This window comes from Phaenicophaeus curvirostris, chromosome 4 (assembly GCF_032191515.1).
Source record: "Phaenicophaeus curvirostris isolate KB17595 chromosome 4, BPBGC_Pcur_1.0, whole genome shotgun sequence".
In the NCBI taxonomy this organism is placed as follows: Eukaryota; Metazoa; Chordata; class Aves; order Cuculiformes; family Cuculidae; genus Phaenicophaeus; species Phaenicophaeus curvirostris.
Window position 1 is genome coordinate 16,361,332 of NC_091395.1, and position 23,975 is coordinate 16,385,306.

General features: G+C 39.9%; 3 protein-coding genes across 9 annotated transcripts in view; 1 reads left to right on the top strand and 2 right to left on the bottom strand.

The window, feature by feature from the left end:
• The window catches only part of DCLK2 (doublecortin like kinase 2), an 84,037-nt gene extending 81,195 nt beyond the window's left edge, over window positions 1–2,842 (top strand). For 2 of the 4 annotated variants that reach the window (XR_011337323.1, XR_011337324.1), the window contains one exon: window positions 1,455–1,591. Coding sequence is in view for 2 of the 4 variants with exons in the window: in XM_069855342.1 (XP_069711443.1) it covers window positions 1,455–1,679 (225 nt within the window). In the remaining 2 variants the exon portion in view is untranslated. Of the gene's footprint in view, window positions 1–1,454 lie in introns of all 4 variants that reach the window. The other 2 variants (XM_069855342.1, XM_069855343.1) reach the window with 1 other exon arrangement.
• Window positions 2,843–6,557: 3,715 nt separating this feature from the next.
• LOC138719665 (caldesmon-like) lies at window positions 6,558–11,925 on the bottom strand. The gene is made up of 4 exons (XM_069854971.1): window positions 11,920–11,925; window positions 10,362–10,529; window positions 8,027–8,328; window positions 6,558–6,771 (listed from the first exon to the last, which is right to left on the bottom strand). Exons 1-4 carry the CDS (start codon window positions 11,923–11,925, stop codon window positions 6,558–6,560), a joined length of 690 nt encoding a protein of 229 aa, XP_069711072.1.
• A 197-nt stretch (window positions 11,926–12,122) lies between these two features.
• Window positions 12,123–23,975, bottom strand: part of LRBA (LPS responsive beige-like anchor protein) — a 401,088-nt gene continuing 389,235 nt past the window's right edge. For all 4 annotated transcript variants that reach the window (XM_069855353.1, XM_069855351.1, XM_069855355.1 and 1 more), the window contains 3 exons: window positions 22,996–23,210; window positions 15,992–16,143; window positions 12,123–13,603 (listed from right to left, as the gene is read on the bottom strand). In XM_069855353.1, coding sequence (XP_069711454.1) covers window positions 13,513–13,603; window positions 15,992–16,143; window positions 22,996–23,210 — 458 coding nt within the window. In that variant the 3' untranslated portion in view covers window positions 12,123–13,512. The remainder of the gene's footprint in view (window positions 13,604–15,991; window positions 16,144–22,995; window positions 23,211–23,975) is intronic.

Here is a 23,975-nt window from a genome sequence, read left to right on the forward strand (position 1 = left end):
CTTGATGCCTTTGATGCAATAAACCACATCTGAAAAAAAATACATGCTAAATGTATTGTATCTAGAACTACATATTGTAGTACAAATGTATCTAGAACTACATTTTTCAGTGAATAGTGTATTAGACAAACTCCACTAAAATACATACAAATTTTCACATTAACAGAGCAAGTCCTCCTGAGCAATCAATCAATTAAAAAAAAAAAAATGCTAAAGAAAAGGCAACCTGACCTTACTTTACAATTAGCACATCACAGCTCAAAATATGAAATTCCATATAACAGCATTGTATAATACTTACACATACATATGCAGGGGCTGCCATAATGGTGAAGGATATTTCTGTGCTCTGCTTGTCAGTTCAAGTATCACACATTTGTGGATTACTGTAGAAAGCCCAAGCTGTACATGACCAGAGTAAGTGTACTTTGCACCTTTCTACATAACTGGATAAACTACAAAGAATGCAATTAATCTGTATTAACCTAAATCTGTATTACCACTGGTGCTTGAAGATCTTCCAGAAAGTAAATAGTTAAGCCAAGAAGCATATGGATTTGTAATGATCAGTATCAGCCTTTTAACTGTGAAACAAGACCAATTACATTCCCTTCAAGCATTAGAAAGCAATTTTTGCATATATTTTTTACGTATATTTTTGACGCAGGAACCTCTAGATTTCCCCCTGGATCACTTCAGACATTCCACTAGCAATTAAACATTACACTGTCGTTTGATGTAACTTACTGTATCCTTCAGAGGGTATGAAAGTTGTCAGCTTCAACAGGCACACCACATACTCCAGATAACCTACCTACTGCACAATAAGAGTTCTCAGTTTTGATTCTAACCTGCTACTCTCCAGTAAACTTTTTAAGCATAGTATTCAGAAATTATGTATTTTTGCCACTGTTAGCTTCAGGAGAGGTCATTTGCCTATTCTCAACAGTAAGCAGAAAACTAGACCCTTTTCTTTAAGATGAAAACCTAATCATTATCCTAATCATTATTTTTCTGTCATCTTCACAATCAGATACACTCTGTACCACGTGGTTTGTTACAGAAAATGTATAATCAAGTTTGCACTAAACATCATGTGATTCTTTGTGTCTGCAAAAACACGGGTACATAATTTTTGCTAATAGTATAAGGAGTTCCTGCTATATCACAACTACTCATGTCATTTCTTTTTTTCCACTTCAGACTTGCAAGACAAAATTTTAAACTCGCAACATCATGGCAAACAAGTTTTCTTTACATTTGGTTCCAAAGTCAGCACCATAACACACTACAATTAATTATATGTGTTTTCTAATGTTATTTCTCCTTTTTTTTCCTGGCTCTAGTGCATGCACTTTATGTCTTGTAGAGTGGTTTAACCCTTAAGTTAAGACAGGGATTTGATTTTACTGCTCTTTTCATACTTTGCCTTGGGTATTTTTGTTTCTTTTTAGAACACAGCTCTAGATAAAGAGAATCAGATTTTCTGCAGCAAGCGCTGTCAGGACTCTGGTAGATCTGGAACGGAGAAAATTACTGCAACTGCTGCTGCAGCTGATGATGAACCTGGTGTGGCTGGGTCCAAGACCCTCTTCCCTGCTGCTTCTGAGCCACTCAGATCCCCCACGCTCCCTGCCTCGGTGTCTCCTGAGTTTGCTGGGGATCAGCCTGGTGCATAGGACTGATGAAGCCAAATCCAACTGAAGCTCCCTGCACTCTCACCACAATTTCTGTTCATTTCACATGACAGTTTGTTTTCAGTTTGCGTGCGCTATTCCGTGGTGAGCCCAAGGCAGGCTTCATCACGGGAGACTGGGGTGAGTGAATGTGCGTTTTGAGTGCTCTTGTCTTGAGAACAGCAGTAGGGAAAGATTCTGGCAATGTTAGATGATTTTTAAGTTATCTGTGTTAGTTTAATAAACTGCGTTTCACACAGCCTTGGGCTCTAAATAGACTAACTTATGGTGTAGCTAACCATATTTTTGTACGAGCAGTGAGACAACGAACAGAACCTGGCCTCAACTCTACAAGCAGGCCCAATTCTGTTCTTCTGATGAGGGTTCTCAGAAAAGTGGGAGAAGATGACAAAGGAAGAAAACCTTCTGTTACAATGCCTCCATTTTTAGCCAAGTTTCTACTAAACTTGAAGAGGCAAATTTTCACAAAAATTTTTTTAGTGGACTAACTGTAAAATATCTTGAGACAAACATTGGAGAAGATGAAAAACAACCATTGTTCCCTCTAAGTTTGTTACCTGACTTGCAGGCTGCAGGATAGTGTTTAGAGAATATGAATTTAAATAAAGTGACTTGGGATGTGAACATGAGCACTGGACAACTTATTTGTAATGAAGACTGGAGTCAAGGAAGCCTTTTTGTTCTAGCCATTTTCTAGCCTAAACAAACACAAGTGTCCCATCCACAGCTTCCTCCAGCATCAGACTACCTATTAGATAAAATTACTTAAAACCTGTGAACGGAAAGCCTGCTGCACATTATCTAAGCTAGGATGAACGAAGCAGTTCCTAGTTCTAGGGTGAGCTGATAGAAGAGCTACTACAAATAGCTGCCATCAAACCTCTGATAGCTATTGTCAGTGCTATTCCCCCTATTCACCTGGTGCAGGCACTGGAAACAAGGATTGGGGAGCAGCTATCCTTAATCTACAGTCACAAGATAGATGAGGTTTTATCTTTACCATAATGCTTAGTTCAATATAGTATGTATTCAGCTTATTCTTTTACTTTGCTCGTTCTTACGAATTGGTCATAGTTCATTTTCTTTCTTAGCGATACTTTCTACTAGAATTGTAAAAGAAAGACCTGCAATAAACTTTCTTCATTAAAAAAAGAAAGAGAGTGCTGTTCGTTTCTTTGAGAACTCAGTTTTGTCAGTGAAAATGTTGTCTTACTCTCTTTAGAGAGACTGAACAGTTAGGTACCTCTCAAAGTTTTCATAAAACTAATCCGAGGGATTCCCATAATCTTTTAAAGTTCACTGACCCCTATGGAAGTCATAGTCATATGGAAGCATGACTGAACATGCGTGTTTTACCTTCTGAAAAGGCAATTAAAGATGAAAAAGTGCCAGCTGGATTAGCAGAGCTATCTTAACAAGTTGTGTTCCACAAAACCTCGTGCATATGTAAAATAAAGGATGACTGATTGATAGTTTGCCTTCTCAGCAGCTGCCAGTTACAAACTATTCCTTTCTCACATGGAAGAAGAGAATAAAGACATAACGTACCCTGAAGTCATGTCCCTAAATTTGCGGCTGATCTACATCTGAACATAGTTAGAGAAGTATTTTGATTTACAGAGCAGAGGCTTTTGATACACTATTCCAAAACACTTATTTAAAAGTAGACATGACAGCTGGAAGAGATGATCATGTGGCCACCATAATCCTATAAAAATATGGGATAGCTGAGCAAGTTCTTAACTGTGGGCATGGCCTTAGGAAAGCTGTATCACTACTCCATGCCTTAATTTAGTTCCACTGGTGTTAAATCTGTGGGTGCGTAGGTGCTACATTGGTGCAGCTCAGGGTGTCACAGTTAACACAAAAATGAAGACATGTTGGTCAGCTTAAAACACTTAAGAAAGTCTTATAGGTATTATGTTTTATTTGTTGTCTGCTACATTTTCATTTCGATCATCAGTTGCTTGAAGAAGGCAAAACCAGAAAAGACGTTGTGAAACAGAACTATGCTATCTGCTAAAGGGAAAGAAATGACTATAGACACTGCAAACTCAAGTTATAAATATTTCAAAGAGGACTGTCACCTTTTTTTTTTGTTTCATAAGAGTAGCTGAAATTCACGTACCATTTTGAGAGATATTGATTAAATGCCATTTTTTTTCTAACACTTAACAGTGACAGCACAACTGCTACCATGCCTACATTTTTTTAAATTAATTTTTTTTTAAGTATTTTTAAAAGCCCCCTCCCCTGTTCTTTTTACCTCCTTTTGACTGTGAGTAGTTGTTCACATATCCCAATGGAGACAGTTCCTGCAGTTCTAGATTTGAAATCCCAGAACTGAATCCACCCCTGCTGCACACCAGCATAACACAAAGTCCACCGAGACTTCCAACAAAATTTAGCCTTACACACAATCACCCACATTCTTGAACTTATAAAATTAATTGTCAAAATACATTAAGGTAGATGGTGTTTTAGGATTATGTTACTTCCCTCAAGTATTGGCTCATGCTTACAGCTGGTCATTAAGAATATTTACGTACCTTGACCAATAAAGGTGAATTATAACCCAAACACCTTCTGAAGCATTTGTAACTTCCTTTACATATTGTTCTCCACACATTGCTCTTGGGTCCATGAAAGGCACCGCCTCTGCACCTGTATCACGAGCAGCACAGCGAGATGCACTGCCAGCCACTGGAATTTGCGCTATAAAAAGTCTTCCCATCTCTGGATACCGCACTTTTCCTTTGCATGGTATCAGAGACCCCCCGGCTGGTGAGACAGGGTAGGGTCAGTGGGTTGGTAAGAAGAGGCTTTGAGCAAGCTGTGCAGCTCTTGATTCTGGGCACTGAAATGGTCCTTCTCAGCTTGCTTCTTGCTCAGCTCCAGCTCCAAGTGCTGTATTTTTTTCCTTGCATCATTCTGGAAGAGGCAAGAAGAGACGTCTCACCTCTCAGAACTACTGCTGGCAGGAGACAGACAGGTAGAATCATAGAGTCACAGAACGGATTGGGTTGGAAGGGACCTTAAAAGATCAGCCACTTCCAACCCCCTCTACTATGAGTAGGAACCTCCCACTAGATATGAAACACTAAGGCAGAAACAGCCAAGGCAGGAAAGGGCAGTTGGACACAAACGATAGATGCAATCGTGAATCTCCTTTCTCCCCACAGTAGCAAGCCAAGCTGGCCCACAAGAATTTACAGCCATTCTGCCTTTGGCAGCTCTGCTTCTCCGTTCAGCCCAGCAGATGGGCAGCATTTCTGGGTGCACCAGAGTTACGTTACCAGATCTTGCTGAGCTTGCTCCTTCTGCTGATGCAGGTCTCGTAGGGCGGCTGCCACTCTGTCCACTGTGAGCTCTGCAGGTAGGTCCCCAGCCTGAGAAACAGTTCAGTCCCAGACAAGACCGTGCTCTGAAGAGAGGAACCATTCTGTTTCAAACTTTAATCGAAGGGTGTCCAACAAATAACACCCCTTTATACACAGCAGAAGGCGGCAATGTCTTCGACACCATCCTAGAGCTCACATTACAGCAACATGCGTGTCACAAACTTAACTTCTTCCAATGACGACTAACGTCAGTGCTGCCGCAAGAAAGAGTGCACATGGCCCTACAACTTGATGTGATTTGGGCCCTATTTAATTTTGAGGCTGGTCATTTCTTCACATCCAAACACTGACTTGGCTCTCTGCCTGGATGTCAGGCATTAACACTTCCCAAGACTCGAGTCAGCCTAAACTGAAAGGATGCGTCTATCACACCAGGATTACAGAGCACCACCCCTCCCTACCTCCCTCTGCTCTTCAATCTGTGCTCTATAGACTTGCTAACTCAGCTCCCACACTTGCCTGAACTCCAAGGAACTAAGTCTTTGCTGTCACAGATCACACACTGTAGAGCTGTGTGTAGTTTCTCCAGCTGGGATCGGGCTTTGCAGTGGGCACTTTTGGCCTGCTCACACTCTGTGGCCAGTGCCTTTGTTCCGTTCTCTGTGCTACAGAGCCCCAAATGCAGTTCAGACACCTCATCCTCCAGTAGAATCATAGAATCACAGAATAACCAGGTTGGAAGAGACCCACCGGATCATCGAGTCCAACCATTCCTATCAAACACTAAACCATGCCCCTTAGCACCTTGTCCACCCGTGCCTTAAACACCTCCAGGGAAGGCGACTCAACCACCTCCCTGGGCAGCCTGTTCCAGTGCCCAATGACCCTTTCTGTGAAGAATTTTTTCTGCAAAGGGTCCCTCAAGTACTTCTAGTCAAAAGAAAACCATATGGGAAACAGAAAACAAAGCCAAGGATTCAGACTGAGAAAATAAGCTAGCAACAGGTATCCAGAGGCTAAGGAGCCAAAAGGAAGATCCCTCTTCCCCAAAAGAGTGATCAAACTGTCCGGCTTGCAGGCTTTCCAACCTCAGGAATGAAGCTCTGCATGGGTGGTTGTGGGCGAGAGAAGGTGGCTGGCAAGGCGAGGTGGCAGATCAAGCATCCCCCGGGTGCTTGGGAGTGGGAAGGAGGACAATCAGCATCCTTCATGGTGCATCTCGGAAATACCAGATGAACTGGCTGAGATGGAAGTGCCTTCCACAGACTGCGATAACTGCTTCTGTTTCACCAGATTCTTTAGTGCCTGACAGAGGTAGAAACACCTTCTGGGGTCAACATTCATCACAGAGATACTGAGAAGCTCCAGAGGAGTCTTCTGTTTCTCCTCAGAGATTTAATGCCACGAACCAGGAAAGAATAGGGGAAAATAGAGGCAGATCCAGCCTTCACCTCAATGGGCAAAGTCTGAGCAAAATAAGAAGGAGCATATGTTGCTGGGAGGGGAAACAGAGAGGGGCCTACAAGCTGAAGGTGTTCTTCTGCGTCCCTGGAGAAGAGGATGCTAGTGCATAGGTTACCTGGTTGTTGAGCGCTTGTATTTCTCTTTTGCCATCTGAATATTGCTGCTGGCCCTGTTCAAGAGCAGAAAGAAGCCGAGATACCTCCTTGTGCTGGGCAAGGTTGTTTTCTTCCACAGTTCTGAGCTTCACTTCCTTCAGAAACTGAGTCAGTCTGAAAGAGAGAGCATGCAACTCATTACAACATAGTATAATACTTATTAAACTCTTAGGACTTCTAACACCAAGGTAAAATTGCCTTGTCTGCTGCGGTTTGTCTAAACAACTAGGTTGCTTGTTCAGCCCTACACCAGGCTGGCAGACACGCCTGAGGGCGTGCACACTTGTTTCCACAGAAGAAAGGTGAATTACTGGCAAAATACCCTATCGTTCTGAGATGTGGATGTGAACATAAACATAAAGTCTGGATATGAAGACATCGGGGAAAAGGAAAATTTTTCTTCTGACTAATGAGATTGCAAGGAAGAGTTTTGTCAAAAACGAACAGACTTTCTTCCTCTAGCTTGGATGTACAGGTAGGAACAGCGGTGACTGACAGCAAGGTGATCTTTGGGGAGCTCCCTAAGACTTGCCAGCACCCATATAGCTCTCAGCTACAGAAATGAAGGGCAATACCAGAAGTACTCATGGAAGCCTGGAGAAAATACTCAGATCCTTATATAGTCTGCAGGATTCCTCACAGGGGAAGCAAGAGTGCACTGCTTTTATTTCTCTTCTTCAATGAAGGTACACGTTGAAGACTGGCAGAACGTTACCAGGCAAAGTAGCCTACCTATCCTTTCTCTTCTTTCTCACATTCTTTGGACAGTCAGCAACACCAGTGTCTGCTGAAGCTGGCAGGAGGGACCCTGCTCAAGCCTCTCTAGATACCTGTTGGGATTTTTTTCAGGAACAAGGAAACAGATGACAATAAAAAACATTCTCATTTCTTGGGTGCCTCAGAAGGGAATCTGCCTTAGCTTAACCACGGCTTTGAGATGGCTTCTGCCAAGGGTATCAGTATGGAAGACCGAAACAGACCCCAAATGTTTTAAAGTTTACAGGACCAAGGGTGGAGCTGCTGGATCTGTTTAGTGCATTATACTGCCACTCGTCCTGCCTCCTTTGGTGTGTTTCAGGTTTGAAACCCCTGAAAGTTTCATTTAACACTAGTAACATGCTGACCTAACAAACACACACTTCCTTCTAAAGAAAGGACTACTCCAAAAGCCGGTGTCTTCAAAGAAACTGTAACTGAAGGGTTAAAGGGAAAGAAAATGAAACACAACATCAAGAGAATGAAGCCCATCTGCATGGATAGTTCAGAATTCTGCTTTTCATCAAACGCCACCAGAACCACATGTGTATGCAAAGATCTGAAAGAGGAAATCCATTCAACACAATGGAGAGTCTCACAGGCTTCCATTTACCTGGCATTTTCACTCTCAAGGACCTTCAGTGAAGTCTGAAACTTCATGTTGTGACGCTCCACTTCTTCCCATTGACTCCTTTTCTCCTCCAAGGACTGTAGACACACTTGCAGCTCCTCATTCTGATGTTCTACCTCCTCCCACTGACTCCTCTTCTCCTCCAGGATCTCCTGCAGGTGCACAGCCTCCAGCATCCTCTTCCTTGACAGTTCCTGTCCCTCATTCAGATCTTGCTGAGCTTTGTGGCAAATCACTTGCTGGGGCTCTTCGGAGGTTGCTAGCTGAGATGTCAACTCTTCCACCTCAAGTAAAACATAACAAAGCAGTGAAGTACTACAGCTTGTCACTGTCAGTCATATCATATCCTGTGAGGAAAAGGAAAGAACAGCTTTCAATTTCACCCTATTGTGGCAGTACCAGATTGAAAATGGATACAGACAGCTTGTTTCAACATGCAAGCGGGTCACCACAGTCATCTGAAAAACCTCCTTAGAAAAGAAGGCTAGCAGTAACTGGCCAGCAGAAATCCATTCTGACGACTGCTGGTGATCAAGCAAAAGGACTAGCCCATTTGTCCAGGGCAGCAGCTGACCGATAAGCTCCTTCAGACCAGCCGAGATGGAGACCATGCTATCATGGCAGTCAGAGGGATAACCTCGTGAGCCTGCTCCGCAGCAGAAAGGCAGGAAGGGGAGAGACCATCTCTTTGATGACCGGAGTACCTATTAGTATTTCAGTCACCTGTTTTCATAGAGCATTCCTCTGCTGAAGAAGGATATTCATTTCCTTTTTGATGGTTTTGATTTCTTGCTTATGCCTATTCTCCACTGCCTTGATCTTGCTCTGACTTTCCTGTAGCTCTGCCTGCATCTTTTCTGTGATGTTCTGTAAACACAAATAGGGAGTGAGTTACTAGGAGTGGCCAACAGCTACAACCTTTTCGTCTTCCTGTCTCAACATCCTTGTCTCCTCAGTCCTACAACTCACGTTGCAGTTTCTCATTACTTCCCTTCACTCTGTTAGCTGGCTCTCCCAGCTCACATCCCATTGCCAAGTGCCTGTTCTTTCAACCTACCTACCTGCCTGTTCTCTCGCTGCTCTTCCACCTCCTGCCTGAGCTGCATTAGCTGCTGGGAGGCTTCTCTTTGTTCTCCCCAAGTTCGGATTAGCATTTGTAAGAAAACATTCTTCTGCACAGAAATAAGGAGAAGAGGAGCTTAAACTTTGCCTGGTGGGACTCAAAGACTGATGGGCTCATATGTTCAGAAAGCACCATATCGCTGGTCTCCCAGGTTATTATCTGCCCACCTGGAGATGCAGCTTCATCACTGAGATTGGCAGTATAAACACAGTCCATTACCAATTAATCTGTAACTGAATCACCAACAAACTCTTAGTCACTATCTAACAGGAAAATGTGTGGCATTGCTCAAGTGCCTTGCCCTGCCTTGCCTTGCTGGTGAGGCTTTTCCTTGTCATCTGCTGTGTCCTGTGTGCCTTTCAATAGTGACTTCTGCACCTAGTTAGCACTAAACGCAAGGCTGACAGAGGGATGAAGCTAGCATCTCCTTCAGAAGAAGGCAGGTATTCTAAGTGGGGTCTGGTGAAAATTAATTCAGTTTTAAGGTATTCAGTAGACTTCATTAAAGTACTGACATTACAGGGACACACTGTTGTCTCTAAGTACTGCCCTGTCAGTTCAATGCCTGTAGACACAGGCTGGAGTACCGCTGTCCTTCGACAGTCTGCACAAAGATAACCTGGGTAGGACACAGGGAGGACTCTCAGTGCTACACAGGAGATCTGGGCACAAAGCAGCTTACCAGCAGGTGACTTAGAGCACACCCCAGCAGACACCCCTGTTTTACTGCTCAGAAATACTTCAGAGAAGTGTTTAAAAATCTTTTCTTTTGCCAACAATCCTGCAATTCACCCCCGTTACCCGCAGATGAAAAACCCAGCCCCATGGGGATTCAGTCAGTCAAAGTCACTTCGATCTTCAACATAGTGAAGGCCACAAGCACACATCAGTAAACATCAAAAGAGAACAATTAAGAGAACTGTAAAGGTACTCTGAGGTGAGTCTGTAAAAAAACCACAACATGAGCAACACAGAAATCTAAAACGAGAGGCAAGTTTCTGCTTGGCTTACTATGAGAGGTCTCCTTCCTAGTCCCACAGATAGCCCTACTACTCACCTTTCACCTCACCAAAGTCACTGCAGGAAGACATGTAAGGCACGCTCCACGCAGCCCAATATCCCAATATCCCGCCATCTCCCACAGCTCTAGCCTTGCAAAAAAGTCACAGAAATTCTCCTTTTCACAGTCTTTACATCTTCCTTGGCATTTTCAGCTCTGGCTCGCTCCTCTTCTAGTTCAGCTTGCGTGGCAGCAACCTTCTGCTTCATATCTAACAGCTTCTTCTCATGCTCCTCTTCTCTCTCTGCCTTCTCATTTTCCCATTTCTCCAGCATCTCTTGTGCCTCTTTCCTTTCACTTGCCTGATGAGTGAAGGAAAAGATGTGAAGATGGAATCCCAGTCAAGGACCTCAAAAAAAATTGTGAAGCTTCATCCTTCCCACAGAACCCCATTTGAATAGTGCACAGTAGTGGCTTTGTGCCCTCCATAAATCACGTCGTATCTGGGAACATAAAAGGAGAGTCAGCAGGTCAAAGAAACACGGAATTGTAGCATCACATAGGTTGGAAGAACCTTTAAAATCATTGAGTCCCACCATTAAGAAAAGGAGACTTACCTTTCCCTCTCTGATGGATGCCTGTTCCCTAGTTTAGTCTGGAGGAGGCTGAGGGGACACCTCTCTCTCTATTATTTTGGCTTCAGATAAGATCTTTGGGGCATTTATTTTGCTAAATACTAAACAAGCAGGACAGGAATGTTTAGGAGAAACAAAGAAACAAAGTGCTACAGATAGGTTAATGCCTGGCACCTGTTGATTAAACAGGTTTCAAGCAATCCATTTGACACAGGTGCTGCCATGAATATACGAACAAATACCCGAATAGTTGGAAATTTAACACTTTTCTGCCACCTTATCAAAAACTGGGCTAGTTCAGCCAAAGCTGAGATCCCAAGTGTGCACCTGGCCTCCCAGGGCAGGGTCCAAGGGATGTTTTGTTTACTTGCAGAAGGAGGGGTATGTCCTAATCAACAAAGCCACCAGCAAAGCAGTCCAGAATGGAGGTGACTTCCCAGGCTTGTTCACAGAGCAGAAGGCAAAGACGTCCTTTTTCACAGAACAGCTGCAGCACCTTCAGTGTGCAAAACACTGTGCTGCACCACTGCTACTTCCCTGAGGAGTACGTGCTACCATCCACCACTGCTGCTGCTTCCTTGAGGAGTATTTGACAATCCAGCACTGGCTGGATGCAACTCGGGATGGGACACACATACAGTCATGCTTTCAGTTTGGGAAAGCTTCTCATAAGCAATAGGACCCTTTCTAAAATAAGCCATCTACCAAGTCAACTTCCCATGAAATATTTTGTTTCTAAGTTCAGAAACTACTATTTCAATCAATAATAAAGTGTTCCCTAAGTCAGCACTGGAATAAAGAGAAGACTTACAGGATTTCCATTTAGCAAAATACACTTCTGCTTGTTTGGGCTTTTTTTCCCTCCACCTAGCCTTGGAAATCCACCACTGGCTTGAGACAAATGCAAATTGCACTTCAAGAGCACACCAATTTCCGCTCAAAATCTTGTGATATAAGGCTATGAACACTGTTGAACTTAAGAAAAAGTGAAGTACAAGTTTTGCATAACAAACATTACTGTTTAGTACACTGGGCACTTAACACAGGCATGACAACTACAGATTTTCCCTAATCTGATAACCCTTTTGCAACACAAAAAATGTAATTCTGCTAATACCGCCATAATCACATCAATATAAAAATGCAGAAAGCACAGAAAACTTACTCACCATTACATAAATACCAAGAGTACTTTAAATGCATTAGCCCTAGCACCTGTTGCCTCTATTGTGAATGTACACTGAATCATAAAAACACGGTACTCCACTGAAGCTCTCAATTACAAATGTAATTTTATTTAATTTCTTCACTCAAACTGAATTTTCTCATTCCAAATCTTTATTGAAAGAGATAGTAGCTAAATGCTTAGAAAAAAACAGGAACTGCTATAGTAGGTAGCTAGAGAAACGTATGTATCAATACAGAAACGGAATGTAAATTTCAACTCATAGCTCACAACATACAAATAAGATTTTTATGTAATACAGACGTACAAAACAATAACAGTTCTCTTCACAAATATTTTCACAGAGTTCTGCACAGCAATCTTGTAGAAAAGTAGATTTGTGCAACACCAAAATAACATTGTTCCTTAGTATAAATTATTTTTCATTTCCTAAAAGAAAGAGGTAATTTAATATGATTGGGCAGGATATGACTGGATTTGGTTATAGCAAAATATAAAAGATATTGTTGCTATACACAGAAAAGGAATATGGCATGTGCTACAGTATTGCAGGGGCTAGTTCAGGGGGAAAAAAGAAACTTGCCTGCAAGTCTAGTGCTTCTGCTGCTGTAAAGAGGCTGCGCATCACCAAACACCTGCCTTTTCAGTGCTTTCACAGTCACCCAGCAGAAGTGTGCTTTGGTACTTGCACCTACTGAAAAATAACCGCCTCTGTGGGTTTCTAATTTGAGTTTAAAGTCTTCAAAATGACCTTTTCGATTTTGAGGAACAATCCACATTTTGGTGTGCTTTGAAGGAGTTTAGGTGGAAACTAAAAGAATTCACACTTGATGTAACACAAGCTCCATTCCTGACTTCTCTCTCTTAACTGCACAAAACATACAACTAAAAATGAACTAATTGTCTATGCCTAGAAACATGCTTGAATAGCAACATTGATGGAAACAATTTGCAAAGTTTAAAATTACATTAACCATAATTTAAATATTACCCTTGATTCCCAAAACTTCAGTGCTGATGTAGTACAATCATTGGGAAAATCATGAGACGAAGGGTGGTACAGATAGCACAGATCAGAATTCCCGAAACATGGCAATTAATTTCTATTACATTAAAATCATATATTCCTTAAGGTTACAGATAAAGCTTCAGATGGAAAAACTGTTTTTTCATAATATAGCTAGAATGTGATTTTTAACCATCTTTACCCTAGGTTTCTTTTACATATAGGGATCAAAATAGACTTCTCATTATGACTAAAAATATAGATTTTTAACTACAGAACCCAGCAGCCACTTTTCTGCTTCTTTGCCCTTTCCCCCAAAAAGTCAAGCAAGGTCTACAAAAATAGCAATTAACTTTAAAAAATAGGTTGTTTCTTCCAGCAAATTTAAGTTACATTCAGCTGTAATGTAGTATTTATAAGGAACAACATTGTGGCAAGACATCAAGAGAGGCTGCTGTGTTCAGTTGCCTTCTGACATCAGCTGCCCACATCAGTGCTGATCCTGGTCTCTGTGAAGATCAGTATCTGGTTTGATACTCGTGGTGCCAACGATTGAAATCATTGTAGAAAACCACTATGCTCCCGGAAGCCATGCCAGTCATTATACACCTAAGGAAAGTACAAGACCATAATCGTTAGTGAACCACCTCATGTTCAGATATAGGAGGCAAGACACAGACAGTTACATCAACATAGGCACGAGAATCCAAGGCAATGACCAACTTCCATCAAAGACAGCCAGAGCTGGAAGTGCTCCACATACCAGAAACGTCAGGCTACAAGGGCTTTGGTCTTCCAAGGGCTCAAGCAAGCTGGCCTCAAGTTGCGCCACGGGAGGTTTAGATTGGATATTAGAAAAAAATTCCTTACTGAAAGTGAGGTTAAACATTGGAAGAAGCTGCCCAGGGAAGTAGTGGAGCCTCCATCCCTGGAGGTGTTCAAAAAGCACGTAGACGTGGCACTTCAGGACATGGTTTAGTAGGTATGGTGGTGTTGGGCTGACAGTTAGACTTCATGATCTTAAGGGTCTTTTCCAAGCATAATGATTCTATGATTTTATGATTCCATGAATAAAATCTGCACCACCTCTGCCAGATTTACGGATCACAAAACATACAAAACACCATGCAACAGTTTGTATGCTTGTCCTGAAGCTACAATTGCGAGTTAGACTACAGAATTGTTTACCAGCATCACTGTCCTGATGGTGAAGCAGCAAAGTGAAGGAAAGCTTTCATCTACATGAAAGAATTGGATGTGGGCACAGTACTTCAGATGGAAATGTTAGCGTTTGGGTTTGAAAGCAATCTGAAGGCTTTGATTGTTTTGGAAGTTCCTGAAAGTGATCACTGTGCTTTCCCTCTGAGGCATTCTTTCTTTCCACGTTCTTTACCCATGGACTACTACTAGAAATCATTCAGATCTGTTTGAAAAGCCATGGCCCTGACATAGCACACAATAACAAGAAATTCTATGTCATCTTTTCACTGTCTCATATTAAAGTTTTATGAAAATTAAAAGTATGAGGATGTATAAAACTGGCATTTTAGTGAAAAAGCCTCAGAATTAAAAAAAATATTCAGAGTAAAAAGTTGTAAAAAACTAAATATGAGACCATCAATACATCTCATTTTGGCAGTATCACGATATTTTATTTCAAGAGCACCATTTTGATTGTTTTTGCATTAGGTTAAAATGTCTTTTTACACACTGCCACTCAAACACATATTTTCATGCATACCAAATAAATTACTCTGAGTAATTTACTGTAATTACTAAGTAATTACTCTGTAAAATACTCTGAGCAAATATCTTCTGAGTTTCTGTGTCTCCAAATCCAAAGTGAATAGGTTCCTAACTTCAGCACATGGATAAAATTATAGATGTCCATATTAAATTTCAGTTTATTGACGTGAAGATTATGTTGACATGCCATTAATTACAGCTTAAAGGTTCTCTAAATGTAAAATTCTCTACTTTTCAGAGGTCTAAAATTAAACAGCTGTAACTCCAGCTTTTGAGATATTTTTAATAACAGGGGCTTTCTAACAGAAAACTTTCTGAATGCCTATAATCTCTATCTATGCTTAAGCAGTTGTTGAATGTTTGACTGAAGCCCACAGATTTTGCTGGCTTAGATATAAGTTCATTTTATATTAGTTTTAAGAATGTAGTACAGGTAAAAATGTTAAAATATTTGGTATGGGCTTCAGTCGGTGGAAGGCTAAGAGTTTCAGCAATATGCTTTACTACACAATGTAGACAATTCCTAATGGATTCAGGAGCTAAATCTGCTTGAAAAGTAAGCAGGAACTCTAATAAGTAAATATACCAAAGCAAACAAAATTCTAGCCCACGAGCTAAAAGTGTACAAATGAAACTGTAAACATAAACAAACAATACTTGTGTGATAAAAAACACAGAAGGACTTCTAAGTCCAATTGCATTGGAAAGTGTAATGTAAAAATTCAGTAAAATTATTAACTGACTGCATTCTGCAGAAAGAACCTTCAAGGTGGGTCATGCTTTATATGTATCAAATAACTTTTCTACAAACAAAAATTAATATTTGCTTTAGCAAAATATGGGTGTGTGAAGGGAATCTTACTGTGCAACTATTCTAACTGTTCTATATTTAACATAAAGTTCCCAAATTAGCAATGTGATTTGTATTGTGAAGGAAAGAAGAAACATGACAAGCACATACGTAACCTTCCACCTCCATGTGGCGCAGTGCACTGGCACAGGCCAATAACTCAACCTATCCTGAAAGTCTGCCAAAGTAAGGTTTTTTGAATTCTCTTCATTCCACCAAGAGCTGAAATCCCGAAAAAGATTACCTGCCCTAAATAAGACATGTTACAAACATATGCAAAAGTGCAGAATTCTAGATACAATCAGCAAGATCTGTGACCCACAGAAAAAAAAACCAAAATGCAATTTAATTGCAAGTACATATTCTCTGAAATTCTTCTGAAGACCAGACTTTGCTCTAACCTTTGGTCGTACGACAGGGCCATGGATCGGATTCCAGCATCGCACCCTGGGTAAGCAAAAAGCTGCTTGAGGTCCCACATCTGCCATACCATGACAACTCCATTGTCTCCACCTGTAAGCAGGTACTGTCCATCTCGACTCAGCTGAATTGCCTGAGGGGAAATCACAGGGATAGTTGTCACATAAATATGTTTTTCTCTTATTCTCCCTCTTTTACTTTCATAAAGTATTTCATATTGACAGCTGAATGTCTAGGGAGACTTGATACCAATACAAGCTTTTGAGAAGCAACATTATTGTTCTGGTATTCTACCCAGCAATAGAATTAATGTTATTATGCACAAATCTCTCGAATACATTAAATGTCACTAGTTAAGTTTTACCTCACCTGTGATTAATTTCACATCACCTGTTATTTATTCCATATTCCAAAGATCTAATATGTGGTCAGCTAAAGAAATTTACTCTTCTAATTAGCTAGATTTACAGGATCCAGCACTGGCATTAAAATATAGTACCTGACATTCCCCCAAGGGTCTTTAATACTAGCCTAGCAGAAGCTGTTCTCCATTTCTCTCTGGCAAAAGGCTGAGTGATGGAGGGAACTGAAATGTTACACAAATTCCTAGAATTTATTTAAACCAGCATTTTTAGATTCCTGCTTGGGATTAGTAAGATAATGATCCAGTCTTCATAACAAAGACTGTGTTTCCTTTCATAATCCATCCTGAAACCGCCTGTGACAAATTAAAATAGTTTATATCCTGATTTTGCATGCATCATGGGGACTGATGGCAAACCTGCATTGGAAATATTTGTTTTGGATCCAGATGACAGAGAAAGATGGGATATCATTGGTTTTCACAGTGAAGACTTCAAATTGAATAAATCTACTTTGCAACACCAGCCCCATGAAGATTCCATTACTGACTTCTCTCACAGCCATACTAAAATCTTGCACATCTTTTCAAAACAGGTCTCAGCAATTACTACTACAGTAACCCTGAAGAGCAAAAAACATCTGAAGGGAAGACCATGTCCTGCTGCAGTGCAGAAAAGAAACTTAACCAGCAGAGGATAACAGGCCCTGATTTTATAGCTTCATTCTCCAACTGTCTGAGAAATCTGAAGGGTTTATAGGGTTTTCTCAAAAAAAAAAAAAAAAACAACCCCAAAACAAAACCAAACAGTTGCAAGAATTCTCTCATGTCGAATGACATCAGCACAAGATACCAGCAAGATCAAAGAAGACCCTCAAAATTATAGTTTGGACAAGTATTAATAACTCCTGTAATCTCAAACCTTTTCCTATGCTCTCCTTCTGTTTCCATATGTCTCTCTCCGTTATCTCCATGACTTTTGCTTCCCAGATTGACCTCTGTGTTCTCTCCTCTCAGGTCTCTAAGTTCATTTTTGTATGCAACGCTTGGCACTGAAGCAACTTATCATCCTCTTCATTTCAGCACACAGAAGCACGAGAAAAAAACTCAGTAGTTGTTTGCTAGATGATTTGCTCTTATCAGAAGGAAAATAAGGAACCTTACCACTATGAAGCACTATTATCTAGTACTAAATTCCTCATCCTACCTAATCCTTCACTGCGTTGCTCCTACTTCCAATTCTGATTTTTCCTTCACTCCTTTCTGCCTCGTTTTGTCTTCTCCTAGTCTCCGACAACTTTCTGCATTCTGATCTCTACTTCTCTGTTCTTGTTGCTCTTGCAAACACCTCTTTCATTCTGTCCTTGGTTCTGTCCTCAATTCTGCTCTTCTTTCTCCTCTGCTTCCCCACCAGTCCTTCCCCTTCCTCATCAACCTGACCACATTTCTTGCCATGGCATTTCTGTGCACCCCCCTGTAGGGGATGACTGGTTGCAGGGGAAAACTCTGCATCCCCGGGCTACAGCTGTTCAGTACAGAACACAGGTGCTCAGCATTATCTACTAAATGCATTTAACCTGAGATTTGTGAATCAGCCAGGATTTGGAGAGCTTTTTAAAAAATACACAACCTTCACCCCAGGACTAATAAGTGATAAATTTCAGCTTCTTGACCCAAGGCAGGGAGCCACAAAACTTTTCAACAGAATGATGTAAGAATGGAGGATATTCAGAGCAATGGCTTTTAAATTCCAGACAGACATGTTCTACAAATAGATTGATCCACTTTGACTAAAACATTTGTCACTGGAAGGCAAGGAAATTGCCTCAAGATTATAATTGACAAGCACAATTCCAGCTCAAAGATTTAAATTTAAGAAACAGTAGAAAGAACTGAAGACAGGATCTTGCAAATGTCTATCTCTCTGCTGAAGCCTGCAAATATTTTGGCACTTGCGATCTCTGCTTCTACAGTTTTTCAATATGCAAAGCTTGCAACATACTATGATTTTAAATTCCTCAGGAAAAGGAAGTTGTTGTTCTTTCAATACACAGAATGTATCGTGCATGCACCACAAAAATGAGAGAAACTAAAACACAGAAATGTTATATTCATGCAACATTAAAGTACTTATACAGATTGCTGACAAGCCTAGAAACCAAAATATACAGTGGATGTAAGATACTGCTTTGTAAACAGCAACAATTGAAGTCAGACATAATGCAGGTCTGTAATTTTTGTATTGCTGTACTCTATTACTATGATGCCAAATATATCCTTCAAGAATTATATGATGTGCAACGCTTACAATAAGATGGAGTTTCTACATTATAATACAGATTTTGACTGTTGACTGCAACAGCTCCCAAGTAATAAGAATGAATCACAGTTAAAATTTTATTTCCTACAATAACCTTAAAAATGAATGTAACTGAAATATAAACATATACTGTAAACAAAATTAACACTGAAAAAAAAGATGATAACCCTCTTCCAGCTGTTTTGAATTAAGATGACAGTATGTCCATGAAAATTTAGACACAATAAAGCAGAATATGTGGAGATATTACCAATGATAACTAAGAATGGAAAACTGAATACTAACCAGGGTTAGTGTTGAGTATTCTGAGCCGAAGCTTCTCCTCTCAAAAAAAATACGTTCCAAACATAAATTGCTTCTGTGAATGTTTCTACTATCCTACAAAAATATCCTCAGCATCTCCCAAAGCACAGCCCCAAGGAGCTTGAAAACTCATTTATAAACTCTCCTAGAAGCACACAGTAACTCAGTAAGACAGGGGTAGAAAACAAACTGAGATAAGACCGTAAAAATTATCTAGAATTTGCATGCACTGAGATGATCATGAGATCTAACATATCACACACAATTATTAAAAAGATTATTCATTAGAAGAAAAAAATCAATATGAGGTGGTTTTCTTCTCTACAGCAATGGCAGTCTCCTAAGGGTATTTTTCAAATTGCAATGAAGACCGTGACAAATAATTATTTGCTACACTTATAAAACTCAGCTGATGAAAATCCATTAACCTTATGGTCACGGTTCACTTGAATTTTATACTTGAGGCTTTTACTGAAGAAATGCTATATTAAAAGGCAAATTAAAGCCATTCATCTTTAACTCTTCCACTACCTGCAAAATGCGGTGGGTTTTGTGATCTTTTGATTAAATAAAGCATAGGCTTTGAACCCTTACTAATACCTATGCAATTTTACTATGTCATTGGCTCCTCATGAAGACAAGATGTTGATTTTTTTTTTTTATTGTTAATTAATACATTTCTAAGCCACTTGTCTATATATATATATATATATGTGAATGAAGAAATTAACGGAAGAAAAAGGTCACCCTGTCAACATTTCAGTTTCATGAAACACCCTTCAAGATTTAACAAACGAAAAGATGCTTTTACTCCCACATACTCCAACTGGTATAGAAGATGACATGAATCAATTTTACTGTTCTGCTTTCCCCAGAGTAGTTTATCTATGATTCTGCTAGGTATGAAACTGAAACAACTCTGCAGCTAATCTCTTTCTCACAACATGAGCTTCAGACTCCCAAATAATCCCCAAAGCGCACAATTCCAGCAATGGTCTAAAAGCTGCATTTCTGACTTGTATTTCCTTGGAAAGTCTCAAAACTTTGCACAAATCTCTTTTAACATATCAGATTTTTGAAAGGCAGTGCTTTGTAAAAAAGGCAGAGCTGACACTGTGACAGCCCTGGCTTACAGCAGTAGGAGTCTTGTGGGCACTTCCACATTTCAAAACAGACTCAGGAAAGGAAAATAAATTGGTTCCTCTGGGTGAAACAGCATACAGTCTTTGTTCAGGGTAAAATAACTTTACTTCTCAGAACAAGTAGACTATTTAGAGTTAAGTTATTCGTTAAGATATCTAAACATTACATGGTAGATGTACTGCGATATGCCTAAACTCCACTGAGCAATACCATATTTAAAACAAAAACAGGTGGAAGGTGTTGATTAGATTTTGAATTTCCCCAGAGTGTCTGAAATTTTTCTAGCACAAGAATACAAGAAAGAAAATCAGAACGTTTTTTCAAACATCACTATTACAAACTGCTAGTTTTGTGAATAAGGTTCTGAAATACTGCAATATTGAAACTATGAAAGTATAAACTAGAGTGTTACATTACAGATTCAACAATTAAGAGCACAGGAAAATAGAAACTAGAATTCTACACTACAGATTCACGCTTATGACCCTTCCCTTTTCTATCCTCCTTGAGCAAAAAATGATAAAAAGTGTTTGTCAGCACAGCCCAGGGGTAGGTACTATTCATTCTAAATGCCCCTACTTTAATCAGCAGTTGCCACTTGCTTTCTAACATGATATAGTGCAGAAGCACTGGGAAAGACACTGTAGGTTGTTTAAGCATAAAGCCCAACTGGGACCACTGGGAGAGAACGAAAATAAAACAAAACAAAACCCAAGCCCCTGTACATATGTAATTCTGGCCCATAGAGAGCGGAACTTCCATTGCCTACAGCAACATTCCAAAAGCTGTGGGTACTGACTGAAACATTACAGAAATTGTTTTAGCCAGCAAGGGATTTCTAGATATTTTACAGATTTGCTGGCCTAGCTGACAACATAATCACAACTGAAAGTGACAGATTATCAACATTATTATTGCAAAAAGAGAAAACACTGTGATATGTACTTGCTTTAGGTAAAGAACTGGGCTGAAGGGTAGGCTGAATATCTCAAACCCATTTGTACAAGGATAGCCAAAGGTACAATTTCAGAGAATTGAACAAAGATCGAAAATTGAAGCAAGAATCTACATTAATTTGGAAAAATGGCTTGAGACGGAAATATACACATTCCTACTTTATCTCCCCAGACTCAAATCCACACTTGTGGCTGCTACAGCATCCAAAGATTGAATGCCCTTTCACCCCTGCCAACAGCACTCTCACTACGGAAAAGAGACCTACACAGAAAGTTATTTCTGCATATTCCACCACCACAATATCTGATATTTTGAAAACACAGGGATGCTGGATTAATGGAGTGTAGTACACAACAGAGTTATAGAAGGTTTTAAGTGGTATACACTGAACTACACTGAAGACTTCAGCAGTAATGGAGCATTCAGTGTTCCGTGTAAGTCATAAAATGGAAATAACGGAGATCAAAAGCCTTTCAAATATATTGACACATTCTTCCATCTAAAGAATTAATATTAGTAAAGAGAAGACCAGGTGCAAATTTAAAGTGTTCACAATTTTGCACAACATCTGAATGAATTTCAATAATTCTGTAAAACAAACATGAGGGCAAAGAGGCATTTTTTTTCCTGAAATACCTGATTTAAATAAAGGAGAAACTTTTGAGAATTTTCAGCTCAAGAGAACACTGGAAGTCTCAGCAGCTGAGTTGCTGGGCTCTTCCATCAGATAATGAAAGTCAGCTTGGAGGTTTAGCATTGCAATATGTTTATAGCAGCAAAAGTCTCCTCTTGTTGATATGAAACAGGTGAACAGTTTTTATATAGGAAGCACTTCTTTACTCTGAGGATTAGACAGCACTGACAAAGGTTGTCCAGAGAGGCTGCAGAATCTCCATCCTTGGAGATATTCAAAAGCCATCTAGACACTAGCTAGTCCCAGGCACTTAACCAGATGATGCACGGACCAGATGATCTTCAGAGGTCGCTTCCAACCTCAAGCATCCTGTGATTCTGTGTCTCCCAGACCATGACTACTGGCACAGACCATAACTTCAGATTACTCAGGCAGCCTGAATGCTGATCCAGCAATGTGATCTTGTTTTGTGTCTCTGCTGCATCTGTAACTTTCTAAGCAGATTTGGTAATGCTTGTTCATTTTTATCCCCTTCCCTTTCCTTTCTTTTTCATTGAAGGAAAAAGTGGAAATATTTTTAATTCAAGGAAAGCGTTCTTTTGACATTTCTGCTTCACTGTAGTATAGCTGGCAGGTTCTGCTCTGCTTCATAGGTACTATTTCATAGGAACTGTCAAAAGAACTGCATTTCTTATTATAAAATAATTTCCATGAAACTATAAGCTTAAAATGCCTCCTGTATAGTTTTGGACATGTTCCATGTCTCTTGCAACTACAGCTGTGGAACCTAGCTGCCTGCTCAACAAATGCCAAAGGGCTAACGAGTTGAAATATATAGACATATGCCTATAAACTTCCTGAAGCTCAGCACAGCACATGCCACCTCAAGCTACAATGAAAGAATGTAGTCAGGGATGCCAAAAAAACAGGAAAGCCAACATCTAAACCAGCATGTCCAATGATCTCCTGCCATCAGACTCAGAAGTAAAGTAGTACTCCAGCTTCTCCTGGTCAGAAATTATTAATATCTGTATTCCTCAGTTCAAGGAAATGCCTACAGGGTATTCATTGCTATATGAACCGTTATTTCAAAACTGAAAGCAGTACTATTAAGAGCACATGGTTTCCTTAACTACATTTTTTTCAGAATGCTTCTATTATAGTCTAGTACCATATGTTTCTACAGCCTGGCTGCACAATCTCACCATTGATAGCTTTTCCTGATACTGGAACTAACAGTCCTTAGCACACACGTAGGTTCACTCACCTTTATCTTGTCATCTGTCTCCATAGTGGCTTGAAGTCTCCCATTCACACTGAATACACAGAAGCAGCCACTTTCATAATATATGACACAGTGGCCTTCTCTTGAAGCTTGAATAAGTTTTGGTCTCAGGCAGTTTTCAGGACCTTTTAATGTTTCAGGACCTTCTAATGTCCTCAGTAGATCTCCATTCATAGAATGTATGAGACATGGTCCTTCTAAAGAGACAAAATAAAATCTCTAGTAACTGATTTACATGCTCATTTAAAGACATCATATAACAAATAAAAAGTAATGACTTCTACTTGGGTAATCACTTTTATAGTACATTATACTGATTTTAACCATGTTTAAGTGGATACCCTATGACTTTAAGAATGCCAGAGAGGTAAATGAACAGCTTATCCCTTAAAAGCTTTGCATTGAAGTATGTTAGGGCACTGATCAAAACTAGTTAGAGACCTAGAAAATTTTCCTTTGTGTATTTTCTTTTAAAACTGGTAGTAGTTAATTTTGAGAGCACAAAAATAAACATACTGAATCCTAAACCAAGATTTTCAAAATACAAAGGGACACAGAGGTAAGTGTTTATGAATTTACATATGTAGGTACTCTAAAAGTGTACATTCTCATATCAAGATTTTAACCCATACATGATCCCCTAAATATTCACTTTTTAATACAGTAGGGCAAATACTTGATTTGCAGGTAAGCCAAAAGTGTTCACATCCATAAAATGCATCAGACAAACAAACACAAAGAAATAAGTAGGCTATAATAGGGAAACTAGTGTGGTTGCCTCTTCTTGTAAATGTCTGAATAATCCTCAGTTTTAACGTGCTTAAAAAGAGGTTTCAAATTCCACAGCAACTAAAATAAGGTTAAAAATAAAACCACTGTTAAGTTAATAAATTCCGCCACCTGAAAATATATTTCTTTTTGCATTAGGATTATAGCTTCATGAACAGAAAGAAATGAGAAAA